Genomic DNA, 21269 nt, shown 5'->3' on the forward strand with positions numbered 1-21269 from the left:
TGTCAAATACTTAAAAATATTTTTTTGCTGTGTCTAGCATAAAATTTTTTTTTTCAAACTGTTGGACACACCTAAAAAATATTTCGAGATACTAGATACATCATAAAATACCCTGAAATAATGGATGTATTAAGAAAATATTTTGAAATACTGAATGCAGTTTGATCCAATAAAAAACATACCTCGTGCAAGATGCTTATCTCCTAAACTAGACGACACATGGAGACGCAGCTGACAACAAACTCTGGACCTATGGCTTCATGTCCTGGCTCTCCCCTTACTTGTTCCTTTGTAAAGCCCCCTCTCTTTCCCTTTTCAGTTTCAATACGACTACTATGGCGTTTTAAAAGCTCCAAGCACCCTCAACTTGCTTATATATTAATGTCCTCCTTCTTCTTCATCTTCATTTCTAAATTCCCTTAATTCAACAAGCACCATCAATAATGTCTCCCTCATCAGCTTCCATGGTCCCAAGCGAGTCTGAAGAAGGGCAGGAAGCGAAGTTGTCGAGCAACCCCAAATTTGCTCATGATGGTGAGATTTGGCTTCTGGTTCTGCTCCTGTCTTTTGCCATCTTTATTCTCATGCTCGCTCTGCTTTTCACTAAGCGACTACGTCACCGGCCCTCACAGAAAGGAGAGGCTTAGATCCATGGGGCTAATTATTCTGCCTATGAAACAGCCACTAGATTGTGTAAGTACTTATATATGTGTGTATTTAATTGCACTAATTAGCCTGTAGCCACGGCAGTCTCCCACTTTGTCTGGGATTTTCATATTTTTGAATTCTTAATTAGAAAGATCATATCTTTCCAACTGGGTTTCCAGAAATTGTTGGTCTGAGTCATGTACAATAGCTGCATAAGAATTCATCAGGACTGGTTTGATATGATATAGCGATGTGTTTATAGATCGAATCTACAATACCAGATTCGATGTTTTGGTGTTCATCGTGATTATTGAAACTTCAAATAAGACGTGAGAAAGAAACTGACAGCCTTCTTACCCAACTACAGTGATAAATCCAAGTCCAAGATTGGCTTCTGAAGCCTTCTTCTTTATTATTGCAAGCTTCTGCTCTGATTGATTTGCCCATGATGAATCGAGATCATATGAGAGAAACTGGTTTGTCTTCTTTTCTTTCGTGGATTTTACTTGTACAATGTACACCCAGACTTGAAAGCATCTTTTGGAAATTTCTTCGAAAGATATCTTCTCCGTTACTATTCTTGAGGGGGCGAAAAAAATCCTTAATAAGCTTCATCAGATTCGTCTATTGAACTTTTTTGATTCATAAAGAATATGCATATGGATTTTTCAAGTAACGTGGGATGGATGACGCCTTTGTGAATAAATATGGATCAAGAATTCGAACTCTCCTAATATAACGAAAAAATAGTAGATATAAAAATCGGATGACTGCTTTCAGCTAAGTCATCATCTTATATATATACACCAATAGCGTTGTAGTCTAAATGGCGTGAAAAACTTTCTTATATGTGGGAGGTTGTGAAGAGTACAGCCCTGGTTATGGGTAACTTCGTGCCATTAGTATTTGCCTTCTATTTTTTTTTAAAAAATCCACCATCTTATGCGTTTTTTATTTCATGAATAATACATGAATGTAGAAAATCTCACGTAAAATTGAGAATATAAGCATGTAACATGTGAATTTTTCCAGCATTTTTGGATTACCTGACAAAAAAGTAGCAAGCATACAACTATCCAATTTTTCTTTTCAAATATCAATTTATGCATTTATTAATTTTTTGAGACCAAAAGCTATATATTCAATACACACTTGGGGATAAAATTCGTAACTTACTCGGTTCTGTAATGGAGCGAACTTCAAAGTTGAAGAAAGAAACCAATTTGAGTGGGAATTCGGCTGAGGCTGTAAACATTTTGATCACTACTTCCTTCTATACAAGCCTGCGTTCAGCCAATACTATGATTTTAAAAACGTTATATCAATCTTGAGCGTGCAGCCAAGGTTTGGGTGATCCTCCAATCCATATGACAAAAATAGAAGAGAAATAATAAACCAAAATTATATAATAATTTGCATGAAGCTAAGTAATGCGCATACATAGAAGGGCGGCTCAGTGCATAAGATTTCTACCAGGTGAAATTTAGGGAGAGACAAATGTACATGGCCTTACCCTTATAAGCAGAAAAAAAAAAGTTTTTAAGATTTTAACTCTTCGCGTTTAGGTTACATGAGAGTAACCTTGTTCACCGTGAATATGTACTTAAAATTTAGTTGGAGAATCTATTCTTTTGGAAAACTTTTTTTTTTTTTTTGCCAACGTTCTTTTTGAAAACATTGATCTTATGATGAATTGTTAAATCAATTTGCATCACGTGGATGCATTAAATTGAATTGAAGTGTGCTGGTTAAAAAAAATTGCATTGAACAAGTGTGTGTGGCTCACAGCCCAATCCTCCATACGGGACTGTGATGAAAGCCTTCTTCTTGCTGCACTGTGTGCTCTTACTAGAGCTTCCTTCTTTGGTGTTACGCTTATTTTTTCCATCTGTGTTAGAATACATTGATTCTTCGGAATCGCTTCTTGCACTTTCTCATATGTATATATATATTGCTTTACTCATGAAAATTATGTATGAACCTTGATTATAATGGTATGCTTTCTCTCGTTTTCGAATCTCTTCTTCCCTATGTAATACCTCGGACGCTCTCAAAAGTGAAACCCTAAGCTTGGCTTAGAATTTGGCAGTTATTACTCATTACCCAATCCTCCGACGAGGTCAATATAATGGTGAACAGTACTAATGAATACTAATGTTAAACACCACTCTTGGCCACCACAAACTACGACAAAATTTGAAAATATTTAGAAAGGCAGCATACTGCAATTCTCGTCCAAGTTTTCTTCTTCTTCTTGTTTCTTTTGGGACTGATAATTCTCTTCCAAATTTCAAGAGATACACAAAACCGACATAGATATTCAACAGAAAGTCTTAATTACATGAAAGAGAAAAAGATTCAACAACAACATAATTGGTTCAATACATACGGGAGAGAAGCGTATTGTAACTGTAAGAACATGAAGATATCCTGCTTGTTAGTAAGACGATGCACTTTAATGAGTCCAAATGATGGGTATATGGGCCTATTTGCTACTGTTTTACCCACTTCCCTTTTAAAAACAAAATGTTTGCTTTTGGGCCGAAGCTTGTAGTTTGGCATTTTTGCACAAGATTGTGTGTTCTGCTTCTGTATTTTACTTGGGGATTTTTTTTTCCAAAAGAAAAATCACTGGGAATATATTTTGATCAGTGTTTTATAAATATTTTATGGAAAAATCACTGGCAGATCAGCTTTATCTTTTTTTTTTTTTTAACATATAGAGGTTAAACATGTCAATAGGAAAAAGTGATTGAGGCCAAAAAAAAAAATATAGGAAAAAGTGTTAGTTGGGAATGAGTTTGTGGATTGGTGGCATGGAATTTCTAGGTAAAAAGTCGGTAGTTCGATTTGTTCCTTCTAATTGAAAAATAAAATTACAGTTTTACCCTTAAAAAATCTTATATATGCAATTTTTTTCCGTTCTAAATATAAAAGATAGTTAGAGAGTATATTTAAATCCTAGATATAAATTTTAATTTATTTTATCCCTCAAATTTATAATTTTTCTCAAATTATTTATATTAATTGCACATATTAAAAGATTTCTCATGAAGAAATAATTCTATCGCAAATGATTGATAGGATATTTTTAAAAAAACAACACATATTTTTAACAAATACTTGCAATAACATAACTATTTTCTTTAATCTCTGTTACACTATACTACCTATAATTATTAATATAAGAGCTAATTAAGAGGTTAGATTTGGTCATAAATATAAGACCTTAATCTATTTTATTTTTTATGTTTTTAAAATACCTCTATTGAATATAAAAGCAAGATTATTATAGTGTTTTAAGAAAAATATGTCATATTTTTTTATAATTAACTAACTTAATTAACTGACTTATCTAATTTTTTTAATTTAATCAAATTAATTAAATAAATTTTGTATTAAAAATTGGATGAGTGGCATCTTAGATGGAGAGAGACGGGTGCCCAAAAAGTGATCTCAGTGCGGCTCGAGCATCAAACGAATCAACTGGCGGATTCGAGATTCAAATGGCTCCCACACACTCAAACAAGATCATTAAGAAAGTGCCATACAAACTGGATATTTATGCACGGATTACTACGTTGAGTGCGAATATGAAAAGCAGACCAGAAGGATTGGATAAGATCGCATATAAAATCTATTTAATTTATTCTTCATTCTTTTTTCCCCCCCGAATGCAACTTTTATATTTATTTATTGCTATCACAGAATATTTGTGACTGACTTGATATATGAATTCATACATATTGTATAAAAAAACAAAGTGACAGAAATTAAGAGGTGAAAGCTCCTAATGGTCCACTGAGCAATCAACTCCCAGCTAGGAAGGTAAAAAGCAAAGGAAGGAATGGAAACTTGGAGTTAGCATGGGGACACTTGTGAGGCATGTTGTTGGGCCTAAAATTGTAAACATTTAAAAGACCACTGAATCCAGGCAGGATCACTGGGAAGTCATTATTAATTGAGCTGGCAAGATAAGAAGCAGCAGAACATGCAAACCTGAATTAATTTTTTTCCCTTTTAAATAAGGGAAAATGACAGATAAAGAAGCTCCAAAATGTGAAATGCCAATTTGGGAAGCTAAGGAAATGTAATTACCCATAGGGAAGTCCTTCCCAAATTGGGATTTTGAAATTCAGTGAAATGACAAAAATGCCCTTTGTTCTTCTTTTTTTTTTAAAAAAAACCCAGCCCCTCACCGGTGGCCGGCGACCGGCGACCACCGCCGGCGGCCGGCGACCGCCTCCGGCCACCGGCGCCGGCCACCGGTGTGGTGGCTGCCGGTGAAGGATTTTTGTGACAAGATTTTTTTTTTTGAGAATAGGATAATATTGGTTCAAAGTGGCGGGGGTGGGATTTGATCCCACAACCCCTTGGCCACTTGGACCAACAAAAGGATGGCCATTGGGCCATCAAAGATTTCTTAACCTTATAATGCAAACAAAAATATAAGTTAACTCTTTTACTGTGACTCCAGCTCGTGACAACAATTTATCTGAGGATGACAAGTCTTAATTGAGAAATAACAAGTCTAAATTTGATATTAACAAAGCAACTTTTCCTTATACATAACAAGAAATACCGAATAAATTGTTATTATTTTTCAACAAAGACGTGTTATTTTTAAATAAATTATGATTAATTTGTCATTTTCCAGTAAAGACGTGTTTTTTTCAAATAAATTATAGTCATTTTTAATTAACGTAGATGCTATTTCTTGTTATGTATAAGGAAAAGTTGCCTTGTTAATATCAATTTTAGACTTGTCATTTTATAGTAAAGACGTGTCATTTTTAAATAAATTATGATCATTTTTAATTAATGCACATGCTGCTATGTTATGTATAAGGAAAAGTTGCTTTGTTAATATCAAATTTAGACTTGTTATTTCTCAATTAAGACTTGTCATCCTCAGATAAATTGTTGTCACGAGCTGGAGTCACAGTAAAAGAGTTAACTTATATTTTTGTTTGCATTATAAGGTTAAGAAATCTTTGATGGCCCAATGGCCATCCTTTTGTTGGTCCAAGTGGCCAAGGGGTTGTGGGATCAAATCCCACCCCCGCCACTTTGAACCAATATTATCCTATTCTCAAAAAAAAAAATCTTGTCACAAAAATCCTTCACCGGCAGCCACCACACCGGTGGCCGGAGGCGGTCGGCGGCCGCCGGAGGCCAGTCGCCGGCGGTGGTCGCCGGTCGCCGGCCACCGGTGAGGGGCTGGGTTTTTTTTTTTTTAAAAAAAGAACAAAGGGCATTTTTGTCATTTCACTGAATTTCAAAATCCCAATTTGGGAAGGACTTCCCTATGGGTAATTACATTTCCTTAGCTTCCCAAATTGGCATTTCACATTTTAGAGCTTCTTTATCTGTCATTTTCCCTTTAAATAAAACCCCAAAAACTGAATTATTGGCATAAATGAGTGAATATATAGGCATAGGTACGTACGGTCCGTCCTCATAATAGACAGACACCCACTTAAATGCTGTCCTGAAAGTGCTCGTGCTTTGTTTTTTTTTTTTTTTAAAGGTAGAGGATCAAAAATCGAAGGGAAAATTGGTAAAAAAATATACAAAAATAAGTATATTCTATTTTATAAGTTATATTGTGGAGATATCCAAAAATTTATTCCTCAAAAAGACCTGAGCCCTTAAATAGATTTGAGGAGCCTTGGGATTTTTTGAGGAAATTTTTCAAGGTTGAATTACGTGCTCAATGATTCCGAATTTTTCCCCCACAATGTTTGGTGTGTTGATCTTAATTTATCAAACTGTAGAATGTGATGTTGTCTCTGAAATGCTGTCATGACACGTATATATGCTCTCCTATCCCCCAACATTATTATAATTTTATTTTTTTAAAAAAAAATTATCTGCTGCCGAAGGCACAATGAAGCTCCCCGGCCCTTTTCTCAATACTATATTCAACCTAAAGTTTCAAGAAATTTGGTTTATTTGACTCTTTAATAATTATCAATTTAATGAGCAATTTAAGAAATTAATTGTTAATTATATTTCAACAACACCCTTTCGGTCCTTAATATAGGATCTAATTATTAAGTTAATTTTAGTCTTAAATATAAGATCTATTTCTTATATTTATTAATTTTTCTTAAATTATCCCTATGAATACTCCTTTAACCATAATCAAATAAGTGAGGGAGGGAGGATATTAAGAAAAATGACTATGGTGTTTTAGAAAAATATGTCATATTCCTTATAATTAACTAACTTACCTACCTTTCTTAATCTAATCAAATTAGTTAAATAGGAGGAGTATATTTTTAAAATAAAAAGACACATGCAGTTTTAATATGTCAAAACAAATGAGGCAAAACTACACAATGAACTTAAAAGTCGTATTATTTATAATTTACAAATATTATTCATAATCTGCTTGTTTCACGTTTTTCATTTTTATCTTGCCAACAGTCTGCTGGTTTCATCTGTGAGTGGGATAAAAGCCTCGGAGGAGGAAAAAAGGAGTCGGCCAATAGGATTACATGCTTGATTGAAGCTTGAATCAATAATGGTATTGGGCCATTGGGCCTAAAAGGCCAAATTGTCGGGGCCCACAGGGAAGTAGGATTTCGACAGAGGGAGAGGGAAAAAGAGGGACCCAGCAAACCAAGTAATCCGTTTGATGTGATCTGATCTCATTCACTCTCTCTCCCACACAGGGGACTGTGTGATAAGAGCTACGTGCACGTAGGTGAGTAATGTGTCATTTCATTCCACGTCCCCCGCTTTCTCCTCCCACGCGCTCCCCCGGCGTCTGCCTGTCAAACCATAATCTTAAAAAATATTAATTTCAGTCCTAATTATAAGAATTAGTTAACTAATTTAAAATAAATAAAAAATTTAAATTAGTTATTTATAATAAATGAGTATTTTTTTCTAAAATATTCTTGCTAAGCAGGTATATTGATTAGAACTATCATTGTTGCAAGAACTATCTTAGGAAAAAATACATAAATATGAGAGACAAAATAGATTGAGATTTTATATTTACGATCAAAATAAAATTTAAACAAAATTTTATATTAAGGACCTGAGTTAGTACTTCAAAAAACTATTTTTATGTAAATTAAGACAATTTTTTTTATATATTATAAATTTATTTTTAAAATTATGATTTGAGTTATAAGCACTACTCATAACACAGTTCTTCCTTGCCATGACTTAAAATTCCCTACATCGGCTCTTTAAATCTTTTAAACAATGAGTTGAATAAGAATAGGATTAAAATTTTTTGGGTTAATTTTCGAAGAGAGCTTTTTTTAGCCATAATTTTTAAATAGAGTTGGTTGGCAAAAAGAATCAAATAGGGTTGATAAATTTTAAAGATCTCCATGATTGCAGTAAAAACCCACAAGTAACTTACAAAAATAATACTCCTCCGATCTTTAATATATGACCCAATTGTTGAGTTGATTTTGATCCTAAATATAAGATCCATTTATCGTATTTATTAATTTTCTCTAAATTACTCATATGAATATTCCTTTAATCATAATCAAGTAGAAGAGGAAGAAGGAGGTATTAAGAAAGATGATTGTGGTATTTTAGGAAAAACATATCACATTTCTTATAATTAACTAACTTACCTAACTTCTTTAATCTAATTAAATTAGTTAAATAAGTTTTATATTAAGGATTGGAGGAGTATAAAGATTAAATCTTTATAACTAACAAAATTTAATGCCCTCACGAGGGCAACTAGACCTTTATAACTAGATTTTGATGAGTTTTCAAATTTTAATTTGTCTGAACTTCTTTTTATCTTTTTTCCCCCCGAGTCATTTTACTTTTTAACTCTCCTGAACTTTTCCATTTCAAATATTCACAGAAGAATTTAAGAATTTTCAGATGATCTTGATTCTTGTTGCCTAATCCGAGCCTGCTTCTTTTCGGAGAAACACTATGTTGGCTTTTATATAGCAAATACGTTGCTAAGATACAATGAACGATATAAACGCATTTAATGGAGTAAGTACATCTATTAATGACAGAAACAACTAAGGCATCTCAAATTAAGACAATTAATAAGCTAAGCTCTCTAGTGTCAAAATTTATTTTTGAAAACTTATTAATGAACAAAGATAAGTCAATTACAACAACAACAACAACAACTATTATTATTATTATTATTATTATTATTATTATTAATGTTTCATTAATAAACGAAAGAGGATCATATAATAAGTTCAATCGTTTGAAGCAATTCACGTTACTTGTGATTGAATTTGGGCAAAAAGTTATCTTGTCAATGCTAGTAAATCAATTGATGCATAATACTTATATATATAAAGTATTTTTTTGTCCAATTTATAATTATTAAGGCCATATTTGTTATCACGATTAAAATTACTTATAAGTTCGTTTCATGTAAGTCAAAACAAAACTCCTCTCACATATTTACTTATATTTCATAAATCACAATTGAAAAGTCAATTATAAACCTTTCCAAAGATGCTCTAATTTTTTCATATGAATATACAATTATACCATTTGTTCAGTTTTTTATGAAAACAAGTCATTAAATATAAAGTATATATTAAATAGAAATAAACTTAAAAAGTTATTAAATTTTAAGATAGAATCAATAAGGTTTAAGATATTTTTTATTTTGTTGAAACATGTTGAAACATATTACTTCTAATCCTAATTATAATATTTTATTCATAGATTATAAATGAGGTTTTATAATTAAAACGAAATATAATATTTTATAAATGGTGTAGATGAACATATCTACACACATATATAGTACACATATTAACAAGCATGAAACTTTGACGTTGCGCAAAGAGACGTGCATACACAATAAACTATCATGAGGGAGCCAGGCTTGCAACTCTTTTGTTTTTTTCCGGCCAAAAGTCAGGCTTGATTCGGTATGGAAAGGTTTGTGCATCATGGAGGGGAAGCCATGTCACCTCTGAGCGTTGGGCATACCCGCTATGAGAACGAAAGCTAAATTTAAGGGTTTTGCTTGAAATATGAATGTGAAAATACATTAGAATTAATTAATTAGTGTTATGTTTTATTAATCACTTAGAATATTTTCACAATGAATTAATGCTACTGCATTTGCACAATGAAGTCTTTTAAAATCATCTTTAGATTTTTGTTGACACTTTTCTGAAATTAAATACTACCTCCGGTCCTAATTATAAAAACTAGTTGACTAATTTGAGAAAATTAAGGAAATAAGTTAAGTTAGTTATTTGTTATAAATAGGTGTTGTCTTTCCTAAAATATCATTACTAATCAAGTGTATTGGTTAGAATTACCATTATTAGAAGGACTACTTTGAAAAAAATATATAAATATGAGAGACAAAGTAAATTGATATTTTATATTTAAGACCAACATAAAAATAAAATAAGATCTTATATTAAGAACAGGAGGTAGTAAGATGACTAAATTTGGAGAGGGATTTTAAATTTCATCTTTTATGACTATGAAGATAATTTTTGTTAATTTTAAATAAGTTATGTGTAATAATTATTTGGATGACTACAACACCGCACAACAGACTCGCAGGGACCCATGACCATCATTAATTGAAGTTAAAGGAGCACGCAAATGATGGACAATGAATCTAGTTAAAAAGCGAGAGGCAAATCATCGAAATAATTAAAAGCCCTTTTAATCGCACGCGCTTGCTTGGTTGCTTAAAGCCACAAAAATCTTGGCTTTTTTACCCACATGCTATAAACAGTAAAATAAAATACCAAAATGCTACAGCGCGGAAAGATATTACCGAAATGCTACACTTGAAATTCATCACCAAAAGATGAATTTATAAACTTCATCTTACCCAAAACGAGTTCTTCAATAAAGTGGGAAAATTTGCAAATTCATCTAGTGGAGATGAATTTTAGAAGTTCATCTTTGATAGATTAATTTTAAGAGCCCCTAAGCCATTCTGTCCTCTTCTGCCTCCATTCCATATGAATATCTGAATATTTTTTTAAAATTAAAAAGAAAATTTTAAAATGATACATTCTTCCCAAGACTGATAACACATTTAAAAAAAAAATTTTTTGCCTTACCCATACGTCTCAATCATCCTTCCCAAGAATGCAAGCTTTTTTACTGTTGACCTATAAACAGTAAAAAAATTTTATCAAAATGTTATACTTTAAGAAGATTTACTAAAATGTTATATGCGAAATTCATTTTCAAGTGAAAAATTTCCAAAATTCATCCACAAAAGAATAATTTATTCGATATCTTTCATCATACTTGTAATGGAAGTTCATCTTCTAGAAATCAATATAAAAAATTCATCTTTTAAGAAACAATTTCAAATTTCACTATAATGAGCAACGTGCCCTTGTATTTTCCATATAAGAATGTTCCATCAACTTGTACAATAGGCTTGAGGTGAGGAAATGCATCTATGCATGGCTTGAATGCCCAAAAAACACGATGAAACATTTCAACTGGTTGATCATTTGTACTAACTTCAGGGCATTGTTTATTTGAAAAATGTATGCATGATCCAGGCATGAAGTGTTGAACTGCGGCTAACCACTTCGGGAGTAAGGAATATGAGATCTCCCAATTCCCAAAAGCAATCGCAACTGCTAACTGTTTTGCTTTCCATGCTTTTCTATATGATACAGTGTAACCAAATATGGATTGCATCCTTTCAATAATTTGTGACACTTTCACATCTGGCTTGTCAGTTACCATTACCACAATACAAGAGGATATAACATCAGCATCTAATTTTGGATGGTCTAGAGTTAATGATGTACTCAAGCATATGTGAGGGCCCCCATATTTCGTGATCTCCCAAAAGTTTCTGCTTTTTTTCTTGCAAGCCCTTACTCTCCAATTGCAATTTTGTCCATAATTAATACAACGATATTCTTCATATTTTTTACATGAATAGTGAACCCTAAATGTATGATGAACTTGAACAGAGTATAACTTCACTGCACGTCTTAGAACACGGACATTGCTAAACATTTTTCCAATATATAATTCTTCATTATCCCCAACATTTAGAATATTATCTAATTCACTAAACTCAGGAGCTCTAGCTGACTCGACGTGAATTTGCAATAAGAAAGCAGTTGCAAGCTCATTCTGCTCGTTCATATCATCATATTCATTATCGTTGTCATCATTATCACTCCCACTACTAGCATCTAAATATGAATCATATTCATCTTCATCCTCAAATTCATCCACAATGTCTTCTATTTGAGGAAGAGAGCATGATGGTCCATTGTTGCCACCATCTATGGGTGGTTCAAATGGTTGAAAATTTTCCATGTCATTGCTGAACATGGACCCTTGTTCCATAATGTTCACCTCATTGCTACTTAACAGGAGTGTATTTCCTACACAATCATCCATTGGTTGTGATTCTACATGACCATAATCTAAAAAATTACATATGTTGGCATACAATTCTGCACATGTCAATTGAGTTGAAAATCTTCTTCTGACTTGCCACATTTCTTTTATATCTGCATCATCCTCCAAATTGCATGCTTGGTATTGTGGTGGATTTATGCATGTAGGATATCTATATACTAGATTTGTCACCATTTGACTGGGAGGAAGTCGTAACTTTTGTCCAATAACTTGCTTCAATTTGTCCAATGTAATATTTTCATCAACTTTGATTATTTTCACGTTGTTGGACTCAAATATTGTACCGGCTTGGCCATTATAAATTCGTCCATTTGCAAATATATATATATATGAACTCCTTTCTATGATCCATTCTATTTCCTAAATATTGCATTATAATCATTAATTAAGTACAACTGGGAGAAGACAAAACTTTGAAAATAGAAAGACTCAGAAATCATCGTTTCCTATGCATAGTTCGTATAGGTTTAAGTTTAGTGCTAAAAAAAATATTCATATATATATGTATTATAATTCTATTTTGATTCATTCTGTACCTTTTAATTAAATTTCTAATAGTTTTAAAAGTAATATCAAATCTGTGTATACTATAGATTCTTAAAAATTAAATTTTTTATGATATTCATTTTTATTAATGAAAAAGGTTTAACAAAATATTGCCACCTATTTTCTTATTAATAAAAATTTACTTTTATATTATATTTTATTCTCATTATTTTATCCAAAATATTTAGTAAATAGGTAAACATTATATTATTTTAAGAAAAAATTAGGGGGAAGGACCTAGAAAAATAATATTTATTGAGAAGGATCTTAAAAATTATAATTATTTATAAGGACCAAATACTAAAATATAAATTTAAAAATATTAAAGTACCCTTAACTAAATCCCTACAATTTTTTCTTATGATGCTTCCATTGAATAGATCTTTTTTATAATCTCCTTAACTTGTACTAAAAAAATTTATAATCTTTTTCTTATCAATAATAACAAAATTTATTGAAATCAAATCAAAATCATTTATTATTAAGCTAAAATATCTTACATATTTAAACACAATGAAATGAAATTATTCATTTACATGAACACCCTTAGCGAATAGTTAAATTTTATCTGTCTTTATTCTATTCTAATTGAAATTTTCTCTTGTTTTCAAACATCTCTTTTGTTACTTTTAATTTTATAAATTGTTTTACCCCATATATATATATTTTATAAATATGTTTAAATGTAAATAAACATATTTTACTTGATTTCATTAAATACAATTTAAATTTTTATAATTATTTCTCTTAACCTTGGTTTTTTAAAACAATAAATAATTAAATGAATAAAATTATTCAGATTTATTTTTATATCTAAAATTTTTCATTTATTTTAATAATTTTTTAATTGTTAGTTACTTTAATACACACCTATCAAGATCGAGTAAAACAAAAAAATTATTAAAATTGATAGCAAATAAGGAATAATATGGGAAAAAAAGTTAAAGCTATGAATTTTTTTCTTATATATTCATTTAAAAAAATCATATACGTAAAAGATACTCCTCTAGTTTTATTTATAAGACAGAGAGAGTGTAAATTTTGATCCTATATATAAGGCACTTGATATAATTTTTAATACAAACATACATAATTATCCTTATTAAGTTATTTACACAATTGGTACATTTTCTTTACTCCTTTATCCAGTGCTAAAGGTCCTTCAATTTTGTCTTCTTCTTATGCTATTATTCCCGCATGTTCCACTTCTTCTCTCTCTCTATTCATCCTTTCCACTATCCCCTACTCATTCCTTTTGTTATTAACCTCTTCTACTCTCTTTTTTTTCCCCTATGCCATTAATTCTTTTCATGCATAACAGATCTGACTCTTGAAAAAAAAATACTTGATGAAAATATACATTTTTGTGCTTGATTAGTGTTACTTTTATAATCAAATTATGAGATAGTGGATGTGAAATTATTTTAACGGTTTTTTAATTGTGTGAAATATACTAAAAGTGCCTTATAAATAGGACTAAATGGGTAATAAAGATCAAAACAAAATCTTGAGATCTTAAAACTATACAATAGAGGATTCTTACCAGCAAAATAAGAGGCGCCTAAGAGTATAGATTTTTGAAATTGTTCAACCCACCACTTAGCACCTGGAGATTTAAAATAATAGTTTATCAAATAAAAAAATAAAGAAGAAAATCAAATTAAATATTATAATGACAAAATAAAAATACACAAAAGAAATAACATACCCTCAGCAGTAGTAAAAGTATGTGTCGAATGTTTAGAAGTGAGAGTAGAGAAACAAGACAGCAAAGGAACGGAGGAGGCTGGAGCAACTAATAAAACGAGAGAGTAAGATGATGAGAGAGAAGAGAGAAGTCTGAATACATGAAGTGGGAACACAAGCTCAACATGCGGAGGACTCAGAGGCATTCATGGGCTACTGGCATAAGAGGAGATGCAAAATATATAAGTAAAGCTCGGACGATTCAGATGCATTCATGGGCATAAGAGGAGATGCAAAATATATAGCAAGCCACGATGCTACTGTAGCTTCATGGGCAAGGGAGATGAGATGACTTAATATTCTTCTCAGTTTCAGACGCATGCAAAGAGTTCGGTTGCTTTTTTGACTTAGACAAAAGTGGCTCTGAGAGATTCGTACGGGAAAGGATGCTTATACGCATAGAAATGGGGAGAAAAAGACAAAAATACTTTTTCTGAAGTTCATCACTCAAAGATGAACTTTACAAATTCATCTCTACCAGATGAATTTGCAAATTTTCCCACTTTATTGAAGAGCTTGTTTTGGGCGAGATGAAATTTATAAATTCATCTCCTGGTGATGAATTTCAAGTGTAGCATTTTGGTAATATCTTTTCGTGCCGTAGCATTTTGGTATTTTATTTTACTGTTCATAGCATTTTGGTAAAAATCCCCAAAAATCTTTCATCTTCTTCCGCGGGTCCGAGAGTTGCGGGTCAGCAGATTGGTAAGAGATGCAGAGAGCTAACTGCAAATAATTAACAATAATGGGTTTACTGTAAGTTTGGAGGACATGGCGTGAAACATGAACCCTTCCTCCTCAGGACATGCGCCCCACTGACACGTAAGGAGCAGGAAGACACAGACGAACTCAATCTTATTAGCCAGAAATATTAATATTAAACACTTAAATAATTACAGTAGAAGAGTAGTAATAATATTCTTCTTCTTCTCTCTTGTCTGTATCTTCTATACATAGAAATGTGAAACCATACGAAGACGCGTAAAATTTAGCAAAACCTCGTAAAGGTGAGAAATTGACATTTATAATTAGATCATGGAGCTGCATAGTTGAAGAGAAAAAAGTAGAGAGAGAAAACGTGAGCGGCCGTTTCAACGGCCACCTTCATCGCCACCTCAACATTCTGGTTGGCGATGCTCCTTCTTTCATCCTTATTTCGTCTTACATCCGGATTTCCTAGTTTCTCTTTCCGTCCATTTTCTCGGAAAATCAAATCCAGAGGAAGATCAAAACAGGAGAGCCGGGAATCTGAGTTAAGCAACATTTGGGACAACTCCACCATTTTGTCGGTGTAGACCGATTTCAATTTGCTTCCGTCACCGTGAAATCGGCTGATTGAAATGATATGTGAGTTAGGTTTCGAACTTTTTTATTCAATGTCTCAATCTTAATTGAAGTTTGAATATTTTTTTAAAGGGTTGAGCTATTGAACTATACTGTTTTCAAGAAGGGAAGAAGATGCAGCATAATATCTTCGCTACAATGCGTAGTTTGAAGATAATGGATGGGTGCAAGGGCACTCAGATCTACGCTGTGAGTGATGCTCCGACCGCCACAGCCGGCGGCGACAAGCTTATTCAGCATCTTCAAGGCCACCTCAGAGCCCAATCCATTCGGTCCAAATCGATTAGGAATCTGAACACGACAACAATTGCTGACATCCTCGGTGAGGGTCTTCTGCCTTATGGATTACCCATGACCGATGTTCTAGAACCCCAAATTGAACCCTGTCTCAAGCCCGTTGATTTTCTCGAAACTCTAGCCGATTTATATCGAAGAATCGAGACTTGCCCTCAATTCGAGAAATCCAAGGTGTATTTGGAGCAACACGCAATATTTCGTGGGTTGTCGGATCCGAAGTTGTTCCGGCGGAGCCTTAGGTCAGCAAGACAGCACGCCGTCGATGTGCATTCTAAGGTTGTCTTGGCTTCTTGGCTAAGGTATGAAAGAAGAGAGGATGAGCTTATTGGATCATCTGCTATGAATTGTTGTGGACGAAACGTTGAGTGTCCTAGAGCAACCTTACAGCCGGGATATGACCCCGAACCAGTATTTGATCCTTGTACGTGTACGTCTCGGATGCCTCGTACTTTTCGAGAAGAGGTCGATAATGAAACTTCAATGGATGATGAGGAATGTTCAACTTCCGAGGAAGACGATAGTGATATGTCATTTATCATCGGAGACACTGAAATTAGGTGTAGAAGGTACAATATATCATCCCTCTCAAGGCCATTCAAGACAATGTTGTTTGGTGGCTTTATAGAGTCAAGAAGAGAGAAGATAAATTTTTCACAGAATGGGATTTCTGCAGAGGCAATGAAGGCTGCTGAGATATTCAGTAGAACAAAAAGGTTAAGTCAATTCCCCCCAAACATTGTTCTTGAGCTTCTCTCTTTGGCTAACAAGTTTTGTTGCGAGGAGATGAAGTCTGCCTGTGATGCCCATTTAGCATCTCTGGTTTGTGATATGGATGATGCATTGTTACTGATTGAATATGGATTAGAGGAGACTTCATATCTTCTAGTTGCAGCTTGCTTGCAGGTGTTTCTTAGAGAGCTTCCTAGTTCGATCCATAGTCCACATTTTATGAGGATTTTTTGTAGTCCAGAGGGTAGAGATAGATTAGCTGTGGCAGGGCATGCATCTTTTATGTTGTATTATTTCTTAAGTCTAGTTGCAATGGAGGAAGAGATGAAGTCAAACATGACGGTGATGCTTCTAGAGAGATTAGGAGAATGTGCAGTAGAACGCTGGGAGAAGCAACTTGCATTTCATCAGTTAGGTATTGTTATGCTCCAGAGAAAGGAATACAAAGATGCAAAGCGTTGGTTTCAAAAGGCAGCAGAGGCAGGGCATGTTTATTCTATAGTGGGTGTTGCAAGGGCTAAATATAAGCGAGGTCACAAATATTCGGCATACAAGATGATGAACTCCCTCATTTCAGATTATAAACCTGTTGGCTGGATGTATCAGGAAAGATCTTTGTATTGTGTTGGGAAGGAGAAAATGGCAGACTTGACATCTGCAACTGAATTCGATCCTACTCTTTCATTTCCATACAAATACCGGGCAGTTTCTTTGTTGGAGGAGAACAAGATTGGAGCTGCCATTTCCGAAATCAATAAGATAATTGGTTTCAAGGTTTTGCCTGATTGTCTTGAATTGCGAGCTTGGTTCTTAATTGCCATGGGGGATTATGAAGGAGCCCTGAGGGATATCCGAGCACTTTTGACATTGGATCCGGACTATATGATGTTCCATGGGAATATGCATGGTGATCACTTGGTAGAACTCCTCAGCCCTATTGTTCAGCAGTGGAGTCAGGCTGATTGCTGGATGCAATTATATGACCGATGGTCCTGTGTTGATGACATTGGTTCTCTGGCTGTCGTACACCATATGTTAGCGAATGACCCAGGAAAAAGTCTTTTGCGCTTTCGGCAATCTCTCCTTCTGTTACGGTGAGTCAAGCCCTTCATTTGTTAGATTATATATTTCTGTTGTGTTATATGAATGGATTTTGATATAAATTTTAGTTTGACTTCTCTAAACTTCTCCTAGGCAAGTATCTTCTGATAATGGAACTGTTTTCATTGGACTGCCTTTCTGTTTTAACAGTTGGGATGCATGATCTAGATGCGTTTCTCTTTCGAAAAATAAAGGACATTGAAATGAAAGTTGATGAAATATATATGTATATAAGTATTAATAAAATATGCATTTCATGAAAAAAAAATCCATTTGATCCTTGAGGGTATTTTGGGTGTCTTGTCGTTTGAAAAGAAGTTTGCGTATCTTTACATCAAGAAAGGAAGGTTTTGTGATTTCAGAATTTCTTAGGGGAAGTCAGAGTAATTTACTGAAATTGATTGATATCGGAAGTTACTACAAAAAAAACACAGTTGGATCGCTAGTGCTGCTGAGCTGTTTCTTTGCAGCAGAGACACTTCTCTGCTCTGTTTTTGCAATTATAAGTTTTAATGTGTGCCAGTTGCTTCAATTTGTCATTATGCTTTTTGAGCTATAACGTGAATCGATTGGGAACTTATATCTCCTTTGAAAGACTAGGAGAAAGTGTGTGTCAGTTTCTAAGCACAAATTCTGTCTTATTGATAGGGCTTGGGAGTTTTGATTATCTATTTTTCCTCTGTTTTTGTATAAATCTTTTGGTCCTTTATAGTCCCAATGCATGATCCTCTTTATGGTGGGTTTTGACACGTTTGAATCTTTCAGGCTAAATTGTCAGAAGGCAGCCATGCGCAGCTTGCGACTGGCTAGAAATTATTCTACTTCTGAGCACGAAAGGCTTGTTTATGAAGGATGGATATTGTATGACACTGGTCATCGGGAAGAAGCATTAGCAAAGGCTGAAGAGTCCATTTCTATCCAAAGATCATTTGAAGCTTTCTTTCTTAAAGCTTATGCGTTAGCAGATTCAAGTCTTGATCCAGAGTCTTCAAAGTATGTCATCCATCTTTTGGAGGAAGCTCTTAGATGCCCTTCAGACGGTCTTCGAAAAGGACAAGTGAGTGTTGTTGTGATTTTTGCGGACTAAATGTATTTAACTTGATGTCAGTGCTGAAACAGTGTATTTGTCCTTGGCCATCCTTTTACGTTGTAGGCACTAAATAATCTTGGAAGTGTCTATGTAGATTGTGATAAGCTTGACCTTGCTGCTGACTGCTACATGAATGCTTTAAACATCAAGCATACACGAGCACATCAAGGTCTAGCCCGGGTATATTATCTTAAAAATCAGCGTAAAGCTGCATATGATGAGATGACAAAGCTAATAGAAAAAGCACGGAACAATGCATCAGCCTATGAGAAACGGTCAGAATATTGTGACCGTGACATGGCAAAGAGTGATCTTAGCATGGCAACACAGTTGGATCCCTTAAGAACATATCCCTACCGATATAGGGCAGCAGGTAAATTCTGTATAACTGATCTTTTGTTTATTTGATACTTTATTCCTTTTGTGATGTGACTAGGAAGGGAGAAATGTTGGTTGTGACTGGAAGCTCTTCTATTCATTTCTTCTGCAACTGTAATGTCCATAATGTTTTTTTTTTTTTTAATTTGAGTCCCAGATTTTCCTTGATCTTACAACCAAAGGATTTCCTTTTCACTGTTTTGAAAAACCACATGATTAGTTGGAGCAACCTGATTGATTGAAGATAACATATTTCCCTAATGAATTAGATATACTTGATAGGAGTTCTTCACTCCCTACTTATTCCCCCTTTGTTTCACCACAAATTTTATTCCTATGTGTGATCTGTCCGTTGTCTTTACCTTCCAACTTTTTTCTTGCCAAGAGCCCAATTGTTCGTCCACGTTATTACCCTATAAATGATGGTATCCTGCTACCCTGATTGTTGCCTGTGGTCACGGGTCTTTGTTGCTATGCAGTATGTAAATTACAAACTTTGTAAAGTGAAAAGCTATCATAGGCTGTTGCAATGTGTGTGGTTGAGTTTCATAGTCTTTCTTCTTTCTTAGTATCTGACCTGGCAATTAAATTCTTGGATCCCAGTTTCATAAGCTATTAATCATACGTAACTAGAATACCATCACATAGGTGATCTTATCTCTTCCCTTAACACAGTATTGGCGCTTCTCCCTTTTCTTATTAGTATTGAAAATTAATTGCATGGAAAAATGATGTGATGCTCTATGGGAGTATTATAAGTGGGTTAGTTGTTATAATAATCACAACAGAGCATTGCAATCGTGGTAGTTTATGTCTCATTGTCTACAGAATGTTATGTTCTAACTTGGGAGCCATGTCTACTAGTTTTGATGGATGATCATAAGGAAGCTGAAGCAATAGAGGAGCTTACTAGGGCCATTGCTTTTAAGCCAGACCTGCAACTACTACATCTTCGAGCAGCTTTTTATGAATCAATGGGCGATTATGTTTCCACAGTGCGAGACTGTGAAGCAGCCCTTTGTCTCGATCCTGGCCATGCTGAGACGATCGAGCTTCGTAAGAAAGCACAGGAGCGAATCAAAGAGCAGACGTGAGAGAATTAGAGATCAGTAATCATGTTCTCTCTGTTGGATGTGTGGATAAGCCTGTTATTGCCACGCTGTGTTGCTAACACAAGAAAGCCTGGTAATCACCTGTATGGTTTTATCTATTGGTTTCTGTTTCCTGAGAAATGATGGGTCTATATCTCTTAGGCCTGCCTTCTGGAAGCAGAATGAGAAGGGAAAAGAAAAGGTTGAGACTTGAGGTGGTTAATGAATATAAACCGAATGGGAAGTAGAGGAACGAGACAGATTGTAAATACATGTAATGGGGTTGTGGTTTTGAGGGCTCATGGTTCAAGTAGTGCGGAGAACTGTTACTGCTTTGCTCATTTATACCACACCAGCAAGAATGGTGATAAGTTACCTCAGTTAGTCGAAGCATGTACATGAAATGACCATTTATTAGCAAGTCTTCGATTTAGATATTTTGCCGCCTTAATTTTGAAAGAGCAAACTCAATGTTGTAACTTTTTTTTTTTAAATGCAATTCACTCCTCTCTCTCGTGCATAAAACACAATTTTCTCTTTGTCGGCTTCTTTTTATGGGTTATTTACTCGTGATTCGTGAATGTGTTCGAGTGTTGTCAAACATTTATAGATTTATATAGAAATTAGTTAGTATTTAATTAATAATTAATCTCCAAACATCTTATTCTTTATTATTTTTTTAATCCGAACCAAGCGTCTTATTCATATGAGATCAACAAGTAAAAGTTTTCATGAAACGATTGTAATTTATAGCAGCATAATTTAATATTCTTAGCATTTTTTTTAAAATAAAAGTTTCTTAGCATACATGAAGAGGAGTTAACCCTGAAATTTGTCTATATGTTGTTTACTGGATGAGAAAAATAGACATAAAAAGATAATACTCCTTCAGTTTTAAA

General features: G+C 33.8%; 2 protein-coding genes across 6 annotated transcripts; one reads left to right on the top strand and one right to left on the bottom strand.

The window, feature by feature from the left end:
* Positions 1-288: 288 nt before the first annotated feature.
* Positions 289-20900, top strand: LOC114722576 (ethylene-overproduction protein 1). Of its 5 annotated transcripts, none has more exons than XM_028908640.1 (5): positions 289-976; positions 15759-17804; positions 18577-18868; positions 18965-19274; positions 20144-20900. In XM_028908640.1, the coding sequence occupies exons 2-5, from the start codon at positions 15799-15801 to the stop codon at positions 20371-20373; spliced, it is 2838 nt and encodes a 945-aa protein (XP_028764473.1). In that variant the 5' UTR covers positions 289-976; positions 15759-15798; the 3' UTR covers positions 20374-20900. The 5 variants fall into 5 exon arrangements, with proteins under 5 accessions (XP_028764473.1, XP_028764476.1, XP_028764474.1 ...); XM_028908641.1 differs by lacking the exon at positions 289-976 and adding an exon at positions 15311-15687 and having other exon boundaries at positions 15757-17804; XM_028908642.1 differs by lacking the exon at positions 289-976 and adding an exon at positions 15311-15687 and having other exon boundaries at positions 15788-17804.
* LOC114722628 (uncharacterized) lies at positions 10951-12027 on the bottom strand. Its single transcript, XM_028908705.1, has one exon. The coding sequence runs from the start codon at positions 12025-12027 to the stop codon at positions 10951-10953; it is 1077 nt and encodes a 358-aa protein (XP_028764538.1).
* Positions 20901-21269: the final 369 nt, after the last annotated feature.

The sequence above is a fragment of the Neltuma alba genome, unplaced genomic scaffold (genome assembly GCF_004799145.2).
Source record: "Neltuma alba isolate B1F8T4 unplaced genomic scaffold, ASM479914v2 tig00012097_pilon, whole genome shotgun sequence".
NCBI classification, from domain to species: Eukaryota; Viridiplantae; Streptophyta; class Magnoliopsida; order Fabales; family Fabaceae; genus Neltuma; species Neltuma alba.

Coding starts and splice junctions, on each gene's coding strand:
- LOC114722576 (XM_028908639.1), top strand. Junction 17,805..18,576: donor CAATCTCTCCTTCTGTTACG/GTGAGTCAAGCC, acceptor TGAATCTTTCAG/GCTAAATTGTCAGAAGGCAG. Junction 19,275..20,143: donor CTACCGATATAGGGCAGCAG/GTAAATTCTGTA, acceptor CATGTCTACTAG/TTTTGATGGATGATCATAAG.
- LOC114722628 (XM_028908705.1), bottom strand. CDS start 12,027: ATGGATGATTGTGTAGGAAATACACTCCTGTTAAGTAGCAATGAGGTG.